The following is a 15,000-nucleotide window of genomic DNA, read 5'->3' on the forward strand; positions in this document are numbered from 1 at the left end:
CCCCCCCTCCTCCTCTTCTTCTCTCTCCATCTCTCCTTCTTCCTCCTCTTCCCTGTTATATCTTTGTGGGTGTAATTGGCCCCCGGACCTCATGGGAACTCCACCAGGCTGCAGCAGGTGGTGGATGAGGGGGTAGGGGGGTCGTGAGGAGGGGTTGGGTGCACCGTGCCCCCCTCCTGAGGGTGTGGGGTGGTCAGAGGGGTTGGGATACGGGTCGAAAGGAGAGATCAAGGAGGACTGATGACCAAACAGATCAGAGGGGGAATCCATGGCTCTTTCTTTTCTCCTCCTCAATGACTGTTTCTAGAGAGAGAGAGAGAGAGAGAGAGAGAGAGAGAGAGAGGGGGATAGAGAGAGAGATTAAACTGGTTAGAGATCAACATATATTTGACGCCTTTTTACACAAATGTGAACGTTGCTCAAATGGAACATTCAGGTGTGACAAACTGAACGTTCCAGAGAAATACTCACTAAACCCATAAACTGAACGTTCCAGAGAAATACTCACTAAACCCATAAACTGAAATACTCACTAAACCCATAAACTGAACGTTCCAGGGAAATACTCACTAAACCCATAAACTGAACGTTCCAGGGAAATACTCACTAAACCCATAAACTGAAATACTCACTAAACCCATAAACTGAAATACTCACTAAACCCATAAACTGAAATACTCACTAAACCCATAACTGAAATACTCACTAAACCCATAAACTGAAATACCCACTAAACCCATAAACTGAACGTTCCAGAGAAATACTCACTAAACCCATAAACTGAAATACTCACTAAACCCATAAACTGAAATACTCACTAAACCCATAACTGAAATACTCACTAAACCCATAAACTGAAATACCCACTAAACCCATTAACTGAACGTTCCAGAGAAATACTCACTAAACCCATAAACTGAAATACTCACTAAACCCATAAACTGAAATACTCACTAAACCCATAAACTGAAATACCCATTAAACCCATAAACTGAAATACTCACTAAACCCATAAACTGAAATACTCACTAAACCCATAAACTGAAATACCCACTAAACCCATAAACTGAAATACCCACTAAACCCATAAACTGAAATACCCACTAAACCCATCAACTGAAATACTCACTAAACCCATAAACTGAAATACTCACTAAACCCATAACTGAAATACTCACTAAACCCATAAACTGAAATACTCACTAAACCCATAAACTGAAATACTCACTAAACCCATAAACTGAAATACTCACTAAACCCATAAACTGAAATACTCACTAAACCCATAAACTGAAATACCCACTAAACCCATAAACTGAAATACCCACTAAACCCATAAACTGAAATACCCACTAAACCCATCAACTGAAATACTCACTAAACCCATAAACTGAAATACTCACTAAACCCATAACTGAAATACTCACTAAACCCATAAACTGAAATACCCACTAAACCCATAAACTGAACGTTCCAGAGAAATACTCACTAAACCCATAAACTGAAATACTCACTAAACCCATAAACTGAAATACTCACTAAACCCATAAACTGAAATACCCACTAAACCCATAAACTGAAATACTCACTAAACCCATAAACTGAAATACTCACTAAACCCATAAACTGAAATACCCACTAAACCCATAAACTGAAATACTCACTAAACCCATAAACTGAAATACTCACTAAACCCATAAACTGAAATACTCACTAAACCCAGAAACTGAAATACTCACTAAACCCATAAACTCACTTTAGTGGAGTATGGCAGATTCTCTCTCTCTCTGTAGCCTCCTCTTTCCCTCTCTTCCTCCCCCTTTCCTCACTGTTATGCTATCAGCTCATAGACAGCTGTAAACTCTGTTTATTCAGATTGTGTACCTTCTCTCCTGCTCACCCCACACACCCACACACACACAGAGAAACAGGTAGCAGTGTGAAAGCAGTGGTCCTACTTGACAGTGATAACACAGAGATACTTCACACACACACACACACACACACACACACACACACACACACACACACACACACACAGAGGTACTTCACACACACACACACACAGAGGTACTTCACAGTACTTCATATATAGGCTAACATACTGGACAGAGGGACAGACAGACAACAAAAAGTGTCATTTTAAATAGGATTTGTGTCTAGCTATAATCCATAAATTAATTCAACTAAATGTGTGGCTTTTTAACCCTACGGAGAATAGGCCACATCAGTCACCATGGTCACCACGGTAGGGGGTTATTATAATTCCGTTGCAACATGAACTATATAATCCAACAACCTAAAAATAGATAAATATCAATTATTCAAATTCCATCTCTGTTAATACAGCGCAGATGGTGGTGGCCAGCTAACCGGGCAGGCAGTCTTTGCAATGCGCTTAACGCTTGGAATTATCTAGATAAATTCAAATCTATAACCTTTAGATCCATCTATGAAAAACGGGATCAGGAATTCAGGATATTACCGACAAAGACCAAATTACAGACTAAACTGACAACGACACAAATCATTTGGAGAGATGTAGCCTAATGAGAGAGATATATATATATTTTTTAATTCTGTTTGTTATAAATGACTATAAAAGTAGGCCTAACCGTTGTTTGTTAGATTAAAAGGTCTCGCTTGTCTTTGAGGCTTCCGCGCCGCGGCTTGGAACATCTGTCCACCGTGAGGGAACAACTCCGGTTCCGCTCTGTCCTGACTGACGCATGACCGACTGGGCACAGACGTTTAGTTTGATTTACATTTGTTGAGTTGTAAACTAACGGGAATTCAACGTCAAATCAACAAAATGTCATCATGTCATTGGATTTCGGTTAAAAGTTGAGTAGAAAATAAATACGAAATGCCTTTAATGTTGATGACTTTTCACAAATCCAAATCAGTTTTCCACGTTGATTTAACTTCATCACGTAGATATTTTGAGTTGAATTGAAGTGGAAATAACGTTAATCCGACCCGGTTTTGCACAGTGTGGAGCGACGGGCTGCGGGCACCGATTAATTGTCTGTGCACGTATGTCGCAGTTGATAATAGGTTAGGCTACATAAACATGGACGGACGGACGGACACACACACACACACACACATTGGTAGTGCAGTCACAGCAACGGACAGTGTGACAAACGAAACATATCATTTACTTTTGAAAACTCACTCGACTGGATAACTCCCTGCACGGAAACAGACCGTTCTCTCTCTTTTCCTCTCTCTCCGCGAGACTGTTAGAACCGGTTGGTTCTGTTTAGAGTTGTGAGACGGTCCTCTTCGCGTTTTATCGGTCTGCTCTGGTCAGCGCGAGCATCGACTCCGTAGGAAAGCCCTGCGCGCGGTGTTTCCTGTTATTGCTGCTCTTCGTTGCCTATACCCCTCAATCTCTCTCTCTCTCTCTCTCTCTCTTCCGAACATATCTCTCTGTGCCATCCTCGCGCGCTGTCCTATCGCGGTGTCCGGGTGGGCGTTGAGAGGTGTGCGAGGGCGGGCTCGCGAGGTTGGCATGACCCCCCCCCCCATCTATGGTTGGCATGACCCCCCCCCCATCTATGGTTGGCATGACCCCCCCCCATCTATGGTTGGCATGACCCCCCCCCCCCCATCTATGGTTGGCATGACCCCCCCCCCATCTATGGTTGGCATGACCCCCCCCATCTATGGTTGGCATGGCCCCCCCCCCCTATCTATGGTTGGCATGACCCCCCCCCCTCCCATCTATGGTTGGCATGACCCCCCCCCCTATCTATGGTTAGCATGACCCCCCCCCCCCCATCTATGGTTGGCATGACCCCCCCCATCTATGGTTGGCATGACCCCCCCCCATCTATGGTTGGCATGACCCCCCCCCCCTATCTATGGTTGGCATGACCCCCCCCCCCCCCCTATCTATGGTTGGCATGACCCCCCCCCCCTATCTATGGTTAGCATGACCCCCCCCCCCCATCTATGGTTGGCATGACCCCCCCCCCTATCTATGGTTGGCATGACCCCCCCCCCCTATCTATGGTTGGCATGACCCCCCCCCCCCCCCTATCTATGGTTGGCATGACCCCCCCCCCCCCCATCTATGGTTGGCATGACCCCCCCTCATCTCTTTCTTTCTCTCCCTCACTTTTTCGCTTCTATCCATTATGTTGCAGCCCATCCTATAGGTGAGTGAAAGGTCTATAGGATGAAATAACGACATGCCAAAAAACTGAAGTGCACTCTGGGAAGCTGTTCTATTGTAGGATTGGTGATATTGCCAAGAGTAGTCCATCCTACACCTATAGCTATTTAGGTGGGCAACTGAACTTCCTGTCTGCCGTCCTATCACAGAGCAGAGTTCACTCATTGGCCAGGTCTCTCATTGGCTCTTTACAACGACCTTTATAAACCGTTGGTCAGACGCTCACCTGACAGACGGTCTGCTGCACACTAACCTTAGGCCCTTGTCAAAGTGTCAACCGAAACCGGTAGACTGGATTGAAGTAGTCAAATATTAACTTTTGGAATTTTGTTATCTCCAGAATAAACACATTGATTTATTTGTAGACAGACATTTATTCACATGGCAGGGGCCTTGACAGCAAACATGACGAACATGGACGATGTGTTGCTTTTAGGGCAATGTGGTTGACAAGTGTATAGGCAACATTATCTCACCTGTTCATCTACTGTAGTCTGCAGCCCCTTGGGAATTAGATGGTAACTATGTTTGAGAGATGATATTAAAGGCTTAAACAAGTATCCAGGTAAATTCTAACGATAGCCAACCAATGGAAACAGAAGACTAGTCATCACGATGTGATGCAGCCACACGCACGCATACACACGCACGCACGCATACACACACACACACACACACACACACACACACCTCTATCTCTCGATTCCCCCACCACTTAATAGCCATTCTCTCCCTCTCTCCATCCCTCTGTTTTTATCCCTCCACATACCCTAAGCACCCCCCCTCTAACCTCTCTCTCCTCTTCAATATTAACCCCCCCCCCCCCCTCCGAGAAGCACTAAAATCAAAAGGTCGTGGTAGTTATGGTAACGATGGCGGTAACAAAAGCGAGAGAGAGGGATGGAGAGAGAGATAGAGAGGAACGTTTATCTGGATAAACAACAGCATATGCAGAGAAATTACAATGGAGAGAGAAAGAGAGAGTTTTCCTGTGTGTGTGTGTGGACAGAGTCATTTCTAGGTTATGCATTAAAATGGTATCTATGTATAATAAATACTGTTCATACACAGTCACTCAGAAAACACTACTGATCAGAGCATAGAGTTTAACTGACCATAAACCCACATAGCTAACTTCGTAAAATTATATTTTGGCACAGAGAAGAGAAGAGGATGGTGTGTGTGTGTGTGTGTATCTGTGTGTGTATATATGTGGGTGTGTATATATGTGGGTGTATCTATACAGTGCATTTGGAAAGTATTCAGACCTCTTCACTTTTTCCACATTTTGTTACGTTACAGCTTTATTCTAAAATGGATGAAACATATATTTTTTTCCTCAGCAATCTACACACAATACCACATAATGACAAAGTGAAAACAGGTTTTTAGAATTTTATAAAAAATAAAAATGTATTAAAAATAAAAACAAATACTTTATTTACAAAATTGAGGTCAGGTGCATCCTGTTTCCATTGATCATCCTTGAGATGTTTCTACAACTTGAATGGAATCCACCTGTGGTAAATTCAATTGATTGGACATGATTTGGAAAGGCACACACCTGTCTATATAAAAAGGTCCCACAGTTGACAGTGCATGTCAGAGCAAAAACCAGGATTGTGTCGAGGCACAGATCTGGGAAAGGGTACCAAAACATTTCTGCAGCATTGAAGGTCCCCAAGAACACAGTGGCCTCCATCATTCTTAAATGGAAGAAGTTTGGGACCACCAAGACTCTTCCTAGAGCTGGCTGCCCGGCCAAACTGAGCAATCGGGGAGAGAAGGGCCTTGGTCAGGGAGGGCGACCAAGAACTCGATGGTCAGTCTGACAGAGCTCCAGAGTTCCTCTGTGGAGATGAGAGAACCTTCCAGAAGGACAACCATCTCTGCTGTACTCCACCAATCAGGCCTTTATCGTAGAATGGCCAGACGGAAGCCTGTCCTCAATAAAAGATACATGACAGCCCACTTGGACTTTGCCAAAAGAAACCTAAAGACTCTCAAACCATGGAAAACAAGATTACCTGGTCTGACGAAACCAAGATTGAACTCTTTGGCCTGCATGCCAAGCGTCACGTCTGGAGGAAACCTGGCACCATTCCTACGGTGAAGGATGGTGATGGCAGCATCATGCTGTGGGGATGTTTTTCAGCAGCAGGGACTGGGAGACTAGTCAGGATTGAGGCAAAGATGAACGGAGCAAACTACAGAGAGATGCTTGATGAAAACCTGCTCCAGAGCTCCTCAGGACCTCAGACTGGGGCGAAGGTTCACCTTCCAACAGGACAATGACCCTAAGCACACAGCCAAGACAACGCAGGAGTGGCTTCGGACAAGTCTCTGAATGTCCTTGAGTGGCCCAGCCAGAGCCCGGACTTGAACCCGATCGAACATCTCTAGAGAGACCTGAAAATAGCTGTGCAGCAACGCTCCCCATCCAACCTGACAAAGCTTGAGGATCTGCAGAGAACAATGGGAGAAACTCCCCAAATACAGGTGTGCCAAGCTTGTAGCGTCATACCCAAGAAGAATCAAGGCTGTAATCGCTGCCAAATGTGCTTCAACAAAGTACTGAGTAAAGGGTCTGAATACATATGTAAATGTGATATTTCAGTCTTACTCTGCGGTCCAACTCAACCCAAACCATCTCAATTGGGTTGAGGTCGGGTGATTGTGGAGGCCAGGTCATCTGATGCAGCACTTCATCACTTTCCTTCTTGGTAAAATAGCCCTTACAAAGCCTGGAGGTGTGTTGGGTCATTGTCCTGTTGAAAAACAAATGATGGTCCCACTAAGCGCAAACCAGATGGGATGGCGTATCGTTGCAGAATGATGGGGTAGCCATGCTGGTTAAGTGTGCCTTGAATTCTAAATAAATCACTGACAGTGTCATCAGCAAAGCACCCCCACACCATCACACCTCCTCCTCCATGCTTCATGGTGGGAACCACACACGCAGAGATCATCCATTCACCTACTCTGCGTCTCACAAAGACACAAAGGTTGGAACCAAAAAGCTCAAATTTGGACTCATCAGACCATAGGACAGATTTCCACCGGTCTAATGTACATTGCTCATTTTTCTTGGCCCAAGCAAGTCTCTTCTTCTTATTGGTGTCCTTTAGTAGTGGTTTCTTTGCAGCAATTTGACCATGAAGGCTGATTCACACAGTCTCCTCTGAACAGTTGATGTTGAGATGTGTCTGTTATTAGAACTCTGTGAAGCATTTATTTGGGCTGCAATTTCTGAGGCTGGTAACTCTAATGAACTTATCATCTGCAGCAGAGGTAACTCTGGATTTTCCTTTCCTGTGGTGGTCCACATGAGAGCCAGTTTCATCATAGCGCTTGATGGTTTTTGCAACAATGGCATTTGAAGAAACTTAGAAAGTTCTTGAAGTGTTCCAGATTGACTGACCTTCATGTCTTAAAGTAATGATGGACTGTTGTTTCTCTTTGCTTATTTGAGCTGTTATTGCCATAATATGGACTAGGTCTTTTACCAAATAAACTCAGCAAAAATAGAAACGTCCTCTCACTGTCAACTGCGTTTATTTTCAGCAAACTTAACATGTGTAAATATTTGTATGAACATAAGATTTGACAACTGAGACATAAACTGAACAAGTTCCACAGACATGTGACTGACAGAAATGGAATAATGTCCCTGAACAAAGGGGGGTCAAAATCAAAAGTAACAGTCAGTATCTGGTGTGTCCACCAGCTGCATTAAGTACTGCAGTGAATCTCCTCCTCATGGACTGCACCAGATTTGCCAGTTCTTGCTGTGAGATGTTACCCCACTCTTCCACCAAGGCACCTGCAAGTTCCCAGAAATTTCTGGGGGGAATGGCCCTAGCCCTCACCCTCCGATCCAACAGGTCCCAGACATGCTCAAAGGGATTGAGATCCGGGCTCTTCGCTGGCCATGGCAGAACACTAACATTCCTGTCTTGCAGGAAATCACGCACAGAACGAGCAGTATGGCTGGTGGCATTGTCATGCTGGAGGGTCATGTCAGGATGAGCCTGCAGGAAAGATACCACATGAGGGAGGAGGATGTCTTCCCTGTAACACACAGCGTTGAGATAACCTGCAATGACTACAAACTCAGTCCGATGATGCTGTGACACACCGCCCCAGACCATGACGGACCCTCCACCTCCAAATCGATCCCGCTCCAGAGTACAGACCTCGGTGTAACGCTCATTCCTTCAACGATAAACGCAAATCCGACCATCAGCCCTGGTGAGACAAAACCGCGACTCATCAGTGAAGAGCACTTTTTGCCAGTCCTGTCTGGTCCAGCGACAGTGGGTTTGTGCCCATCGGCGACGTTGTTGCCGGTGATGTCTGGTGAGGACCTGCCTTACAACAGGCATACAAGCCCTCAGTCCAGCCTCTCTCAGCCTATTGCGGACAGTCTGAGCACTGATGGAGGGATTGTGCATTCCTGGTGTAACTCGGGCAGTTGTTTTTGCCATCCTGTACCTGTCATGCAGGTGTGATGTTCGGATGTACCGATCCTGTGCAGGTGTTGTTACACGTGGTCTGCCACTGCAAGGACGATCAGCTGTCCGTCCTGTCTCCCTGTAGCGCTGTCTTAGGCATCTCACAGTACGGACATTGCAATTTATAGCCCTGGCCACATCTGCAGACCTCATGCCCCCTTGCAGCATGCCTAAGGCACGTTCACTCAGATGAGCAGGGACCCTGGGCATCTTTATTTTGGTGTTTTTCAGAGTCAGTAGAAAGGCCTCTTTAATGTCCTAAGTTTTCATAACTGTGACCTTAATTGCCTACCGTCTGTAAGCTGGTAGTGTCTTAACGACCGTTCCACAGGTGCATGTTCAATTGTTTATGATTCGTTGAACAAGCATGGGAAACAGTATTTACAATGAACAACCCTTTACAATGAAGATCTATGAAGTTATTTGGATTTTTACAAATTATCTTTGAAAGAAAGGGACATTTCTTTTTTTCTGAGATATATATATATATATATATATCTACACATACACACACAGAAAAGTATGTGGACACCCCTTCAAATTAGTGGTTCCGGCTATTACAGCCACACCCGTTGCTGACAAGTGTATAAAATCAAGTGCACCGCCATGCAATCTCCATAGACAAACATTGGCAGTAAAACGACATTCTGAAGAGCTCAGTGACGTTCAACGTGGCACCGTCTTAGGATGCCACCTTTCCAACATGTTAGTTCTTTAAATTTCTGCCCTGCTAGAGCTTCTCCGGTCAACTGTAAGTGCTGTTATTGTGAAGTGGAAACGTCTTGGAGCAACAACGGCTCAGCCACGAAGTGGTAGGCTACGCAAGCTCACAGAACGGAACCACCAAGTGCTGAAGTACGTAAGAATTGTTGCAACACTCACTACCGAGTTCCAAACTGCCTCTGGAAGCAACTTTCAGCATAATAACTGTTTGTCGGGAGCTTCATGAAATGGGTTTCCATGGCCAAGCTGCCGCACACAAGCCTAAGATCACCAAGCGTAATGCCAAGCTTCGGCTGAAGTGGTGTAAAGCTCGCCGCCATTGGATTCTGGAGCAGTGGAAACACGTTCCCTGGAGTGATGAATCGTGCTTCACCATCTGGCAGTCTGATGGCCAAATCTGGGTTTGGCGGATGCCAAGAGAATGCTGCCTGCCCCAATGCATAGTGCCAACTGTAAAGTTTGGGGGAGAAGGAATAATGGTTTTTCATTGGTTCGGGCCCCTTAGTTCCAGTGAAGGGAAATCTTAACGCTACATCATACAATGACATTCTAGACGATTCTGTGCTTCCAACTTTGTGGCAACAGTTTTGGGAAGGCCCTTTCCTTTTTTAGCATGCAAAAAGCGAGGTCCATACAGAAATGGAAGGTCGAGATTAATGTGGAAGAACTTGACTGGCTTGCACAGATCCCTGACCTCAACCCCATCGAACACCTTTGGGATGAATTGGAACGCCGACTGCGAGCCAGGCCTAATCAACCAATATCAGTGCCCAACTTCACTAATGCTCTTGTGGCTGAATGGAAGCATGTCCCTGCAGCAATGTTCCAACATCTAGTGGAAAGCCATCCCAGAAGAGTGGAGGCTATAGCAGCAAAGGGGGTACCAACTCCATATTAATGCTCATGATTGTGGAAGTAGATGTTGGACGAGCAGGTGTCCACATACTTTTGGTCATGTATTGTACTCAGCAGGTATCCACATACTTTTGGTCATGTAGTGTACTCAGCAGGTGTCCACATATGTTTGGTCATGTAGTGTACTCAGCAGGTGTCCACATACTTTTGGTCATGTAGTGTACTCAGCAGGTGTCCACATACTTTTGGTCATGTAGTGTATCTCTCTGTGTGTGTTGCTACCTCTTTCTGAGGTTTGTAACATGTCAACCACTTGGCCCAACATCAAGCAGCTCATCCAATGGCTGATGATCTAACACTCAGTCTGTGTGTGTGTGTGTGTGTGATGATGATGATCTAACACACTTCAATAGCACTCCAGTACTCAGCAGTGCCAGGAATAAAAAATACATTATCCCAGAGAGAGACAGAGAGAGAGATGGAGAGATGGAGGGATGGAGAGAGAGAGAGAGATGAGGGATGGAGAGAGAGAGACGGAGAGAGAGAAAGATGGAGAGAGAGAGAGAGAGAGAGAGATGAGGGAAGGATTCCAGACCTTGGCAGAACGTCATGACCGTGCCTTCCATACATTGCTGGAGCAATTCTGCGGATTGCCCGCCACTACAGTAACCTCCCAGACTGTCAGTTACCCCGCTTCCAGTGGCGCCTCTCCCCAATTTACCCTGGATTCCCGAGAACCCCGCTTACCTCCTCTGGAGCGCTATGATGGAGATCCAGGATCCTGCCAGGCGTTTCTCTCCCAGTGTTCTCTCGTCTTTGAGCTGCAGCCCTCGTCATTTCCCTCGGATCTCTCGAGGATAGCGTACTTGATAATCCTGATGTCTGGGAGGGCTCTCGCCTGGGCTACGGCGGTGTGGAAGCAACAATCCACCGTTTGCCTCAGTCTGGAGGAACTTGTGGCGGGGGTACGTAAAGGGTTTGATTCTCCGTTATCCGGGAGAGAGGCAGTTCGTAAGCTGCTGCAACTACGTCAGGACTCCCGTAGTATGGCAGACTACCCGATGGATTTTTGCACGTTGGCAGCTGAGAGTGCCTGGAACCCGAAGCCCTGTTCGACGCGTTCCTTCATGGATTATCAGAGGAGGTTAAAGACGAGCTCGCAGCCTGGGAGCTGCCTACGGATCTCGACTCGCTCATCGCCTTGACCATCCGGATCGATAGGCGGCTACGGGAACGTAGGAGGGAGAGGAGGTCTGATTCCGGTCCCAGTCGCTCGCCCAAGGATCCCACCTTGCCTCCGAGGAATCCCGGAAGTCCCCGGTGTCTACGTTCTCGAGAGAATCCGAGGTTACCCGAGTTCCCCAAGAGTCTCCGAGGTCTGCTGACTCGCCTATTCTGGAGCCGATGCAACTCAGCACAGCTGTCTCCAGCCGAACGTTTACGCAGACTTAACACCAAGAGTTGTCTGTATTGTGGGACTACCTGTCATTACCTGTTTACCTGTCCATTAAAAGACCAGGCTCATCAGTAGGTACGAGTTCACTGGTGGGCCATATGAAGACTTTTCCTCCTCTCCTTACTCGCACCCCTCTCCATGCCATCCTGCTGTGGGGTGACCAGTCGGAATCTCTCCGCGTTCTCATTGACTCTGGGGCCGATGAGATTTTCACGGACGCCATCCTGGTGTCAGTTCTGGGCATCCCCACTCAACCCCTCTCCATTCCCATGGACGTTAGAGTGCTGGATGGGCGCTCTATGGGCAGAGTCACCCACAATGCTACTCCTATCAACCTGCGAGTGTCAGGGAACCACAGTGAGTCTATGTAGTACATGCTCATTAAGTCTCCTCAGGTTCCCGTGGTATTGGGGATTTCTTGGCTCCAGCGACACAATCCCCTTATCAACTGGACTCCTGGTGCTATTGTGGGCTGGAGCCCGTTCTGCCATGCCCATTGCCTGAAGTCAGCATAACCTGCCCCGGGACGTCTTCCTGTGGGCTTGTAAGCAGCCTCGGACCTCTCCGCCGTTCCCGCGGAGTTCCAGGATCTCCGGGAGGTTTTCAGCAAGGCCTGGGCCGCTTCGATTCCTCCGCATTGACCCTATGACTGTGGGATCGACCTTCTCCCGGGCACTACACCACCCCGGGGACGGCTGTATTCACTGTCAGATCCGGAGACCAAGGCTATGGAGACGTACATCGAGGACTCCCTGGCTGCAGGATGTATCCATCCTTCTGCCTCCCCCGCCGGCGCAGGGTTCTTCTTTGTGGAGAAGAGGGACAAAACCCTGTGCCCGTGCATCGACTACCGGGGGCCTCAATGACATCACGGTTAAGAACCGCTACTCTCTACCGCTCATCCCTTCGGCCTTCGAGACGCTCCAGGGGGCCATCATTCATCACCATTTTCTCTAAGTTGGACTTTCGGAATGCCTACCATCTGGTGCGGATATGGGAAGGGGGATGAGTGACGACAGCCTTCAACACTACTAGCGGACACTACAAATACCTGGTTATGCCATTCGGTCTGACCAACGCTCCTGCTGTGTTCCAGGCCCTGGTTAACAACGTTCTCCGCCACATGATGAAGCAGTTCGTCTACCTCAACAACATCCTCCTTATTTTTTCCCGCTCAGCTCAAGAACACGTTCTCCATGTTCCATAGGTCCACCAGATTTTTGTCAAAGGAGAGACATGCAAGTTCCATCGCTCCACCATCTCCTTCCTTGGGTACATCATCGCTGCTGGTAATATGCAGATGGATCCCGGGAAGGTGAGAGCGGTGGTGGATTGGCCCCAACCCACGTCCAGAGTGCAGCTGCAACGCTTCTTGGATTTGCCCATTTCTATCTCCGTTTTATCCGGGGTTACAGCACCCTGGCTTCCCCCTTTCAGCACTCACCTCTCCCAAGATCCCATTCACGTGGTCCCCAGCTGCTGACTGGGCGTTCCTGGACTTGAAGTACCGCTTCACCACAGCTCCCATCTGGACCCGTCCCATCAGTTCATGGTGGAGGTAGACGCTTCGGATGTTGGAGTGGGGGCCGTCCTGTTCCAGCGTTCCTCCCTGGACCTTAAGCTGCATCCCTTCCCCTTCTTCTCCAATTGTCTTAATGCCACGGAGAGGAATTATGATGTGGGGAATCGAGAATTACTCGCGGTGAAGATGGCATTGGAGGAGTGGAGGCACTGGTTAGAGGGGGAGGAACACTCATTCATTGTGTGGACGGATTACATGAACCTGGAATATCTCCACACTGCCAAACATCTCAACTCCAGGCAAGTTCAATGGGCCCTGCTGTTCACCCGGTTCAACCTTACCATCTCCTACCGGGGTACAAGAATTTTAAGCCGGATGCACTTTCACGCCGCTATAGCCCCGCTGATACACCCTCGGACCTTGAGACCATCCTTCTTACCTCGTGTCTGGCAGCTACACATCAGAGGAATAGAGAACCGGGGGTACGGATGTTTGTCCCAGACGCGGCCCGCTCCCCGGACCTGGAACGGGCTCATTCCCACAGGCTTGCCTGCCACCTTGGCTCCCGTCGGACCCTGGCCTTTGTGCGACAACGCTTTTGGTGGCTCACCATGGTCCCTGACGTCTCCAAGTTCGTCGTCGCCTGCATTGTCTGTGCTCAGAATAAGACTCCTCAGCAAGCTCCAGCAGGCCTCCTTCAACCTCTTCCTGTCCCTCACCGTCCCTGGTCACATATATCCCTGGACTTCGTCACTGGTCTCCCTCCGTCTGATGGCAACACCACTATCCTCACAGTGCTGGACAGGTTTTCCAAAGCCGCCCATTTCATTCCCCTCCCCAAGCTACTGTCTGTCAAGGAGACGGCCCATCTTATGGTGCAGCACGTCTTCCGGATCTATGGACTTCCGGTGGACACGGTCTCTGACCGTGGTCCTTAGTCCTGTCCTCCGGGTTTCACTCCCAGTCTAACCGCTAGTCGGAGCTAATCAGGACCTGGATACTACTCTTCGTTTCCTCGTCTTTGCCAACCCCACCGCCTGGAGCCAACCCCGCCGCCTGGAGACAACCCCGCCGCCTGGAGACAACCCCGCCGCCTAGAGCCAACCCCGCCGCCTGGAGCCAATCCCACCGCCTGGAGCCAGCAACTCGTGTGGGTAGAATACACCCTCCCCTGCTCAGCCACTGACCTCGCGCCTTTTGAGTGTTCGATGGGTTATCAACTCCCACTCTTCCCTGAGCAAGAGGTCAACATGCCAAGATGTTCGTCTGCCGCTGTCGCCATACCTGGAAGAGAGCCTGGTCTGCTCTTCTCAAGACCACCTCCAGGTATCAACGACAGGTGGACCACCACCGGACCCTGGCTCCTCCTTGTTATCGCCTCGGCAGAGGGTATGGCTGCCCACTCAGGATCTGCCCCTCCGGGTGGAGTCACGCAAACTTCCCCCCCCTGTTTTGTCGGCCCTTTCCCCATCTCCAAGATCCTTTAGCCCCTCTGCTGTTCGTCTTCTGTTGCCCCACACCCTTCGTGTGCGTCGCGCTTTTCATCAACGATATAATCTCTGTCTCACAGACCTCTGTCTCCTCTTTCCAGAGAGAGAAAGAGATGGAGTGATGGAGAGAGAGCGATGGAGGGATTGAGAGGGAGAGAAAGATGGAGGGATAGAGAGAGAGAGAGAGAAAGATGGAGGGATTGAAGAGAGAAAGATGGAGGGAGAGAGAGAGAAAGATGGAGGGATGGAGAGAGAGA

General features: G+C 48.2%; 1 protein-coding gene across 2 annotated transcripts in view; it reads right to left on the reverse strand.

The window, feature by feature from the left end:
* LOC115194716 (prospero homeobox protein 1) overlaps positions 1 to 3,417 on the reverse strand; it is a 6,680-nt gene extending 3,263 nt beyond the window's left edge. The window contains exons 1-2 of one of the 2 annotated variants that reach the window (XM_029754615.1): positions 3,179 to 3,417; positions 1 to 303 (exon numbers count right to left, since the gene is read on the reverse strand). The exon at positions 1 to 303 is cut by the window's left edge and continues 1,476 nt beyond it. In XM_029754615.1, coding sequence (XP_029610475.1) covers positions 1 to 270 — 270 coding nt within the window. In that variant the 5' untranslated portion in view covers positions 271 to 303; positions 3,179 to 3,417. Of the gene's footprint in view, positions 304 to 3,164 lie in introns of both variants that reach the window. The other variant, XM_029754616.1, reaches the window with a different exon arrangement.
* Positions 3,418 to 15,000: the final 11,583 nt, after the last annotated feature.

The sequence above is a fragment of the Salmo trutta genome, chromosome 5, assembly GCF_901001165.1.
Source record: "Salmo trutta chromosome 5, fSalTru1.1, whole genome shotgun sequence".
Taxonomy (NCBI): domain Eukaryota; kingdom Metazoa; phylum Chordata; class Actinopteri; order Salmoniformes; family Salmonidae; genus Salmo; species Salmo trutta.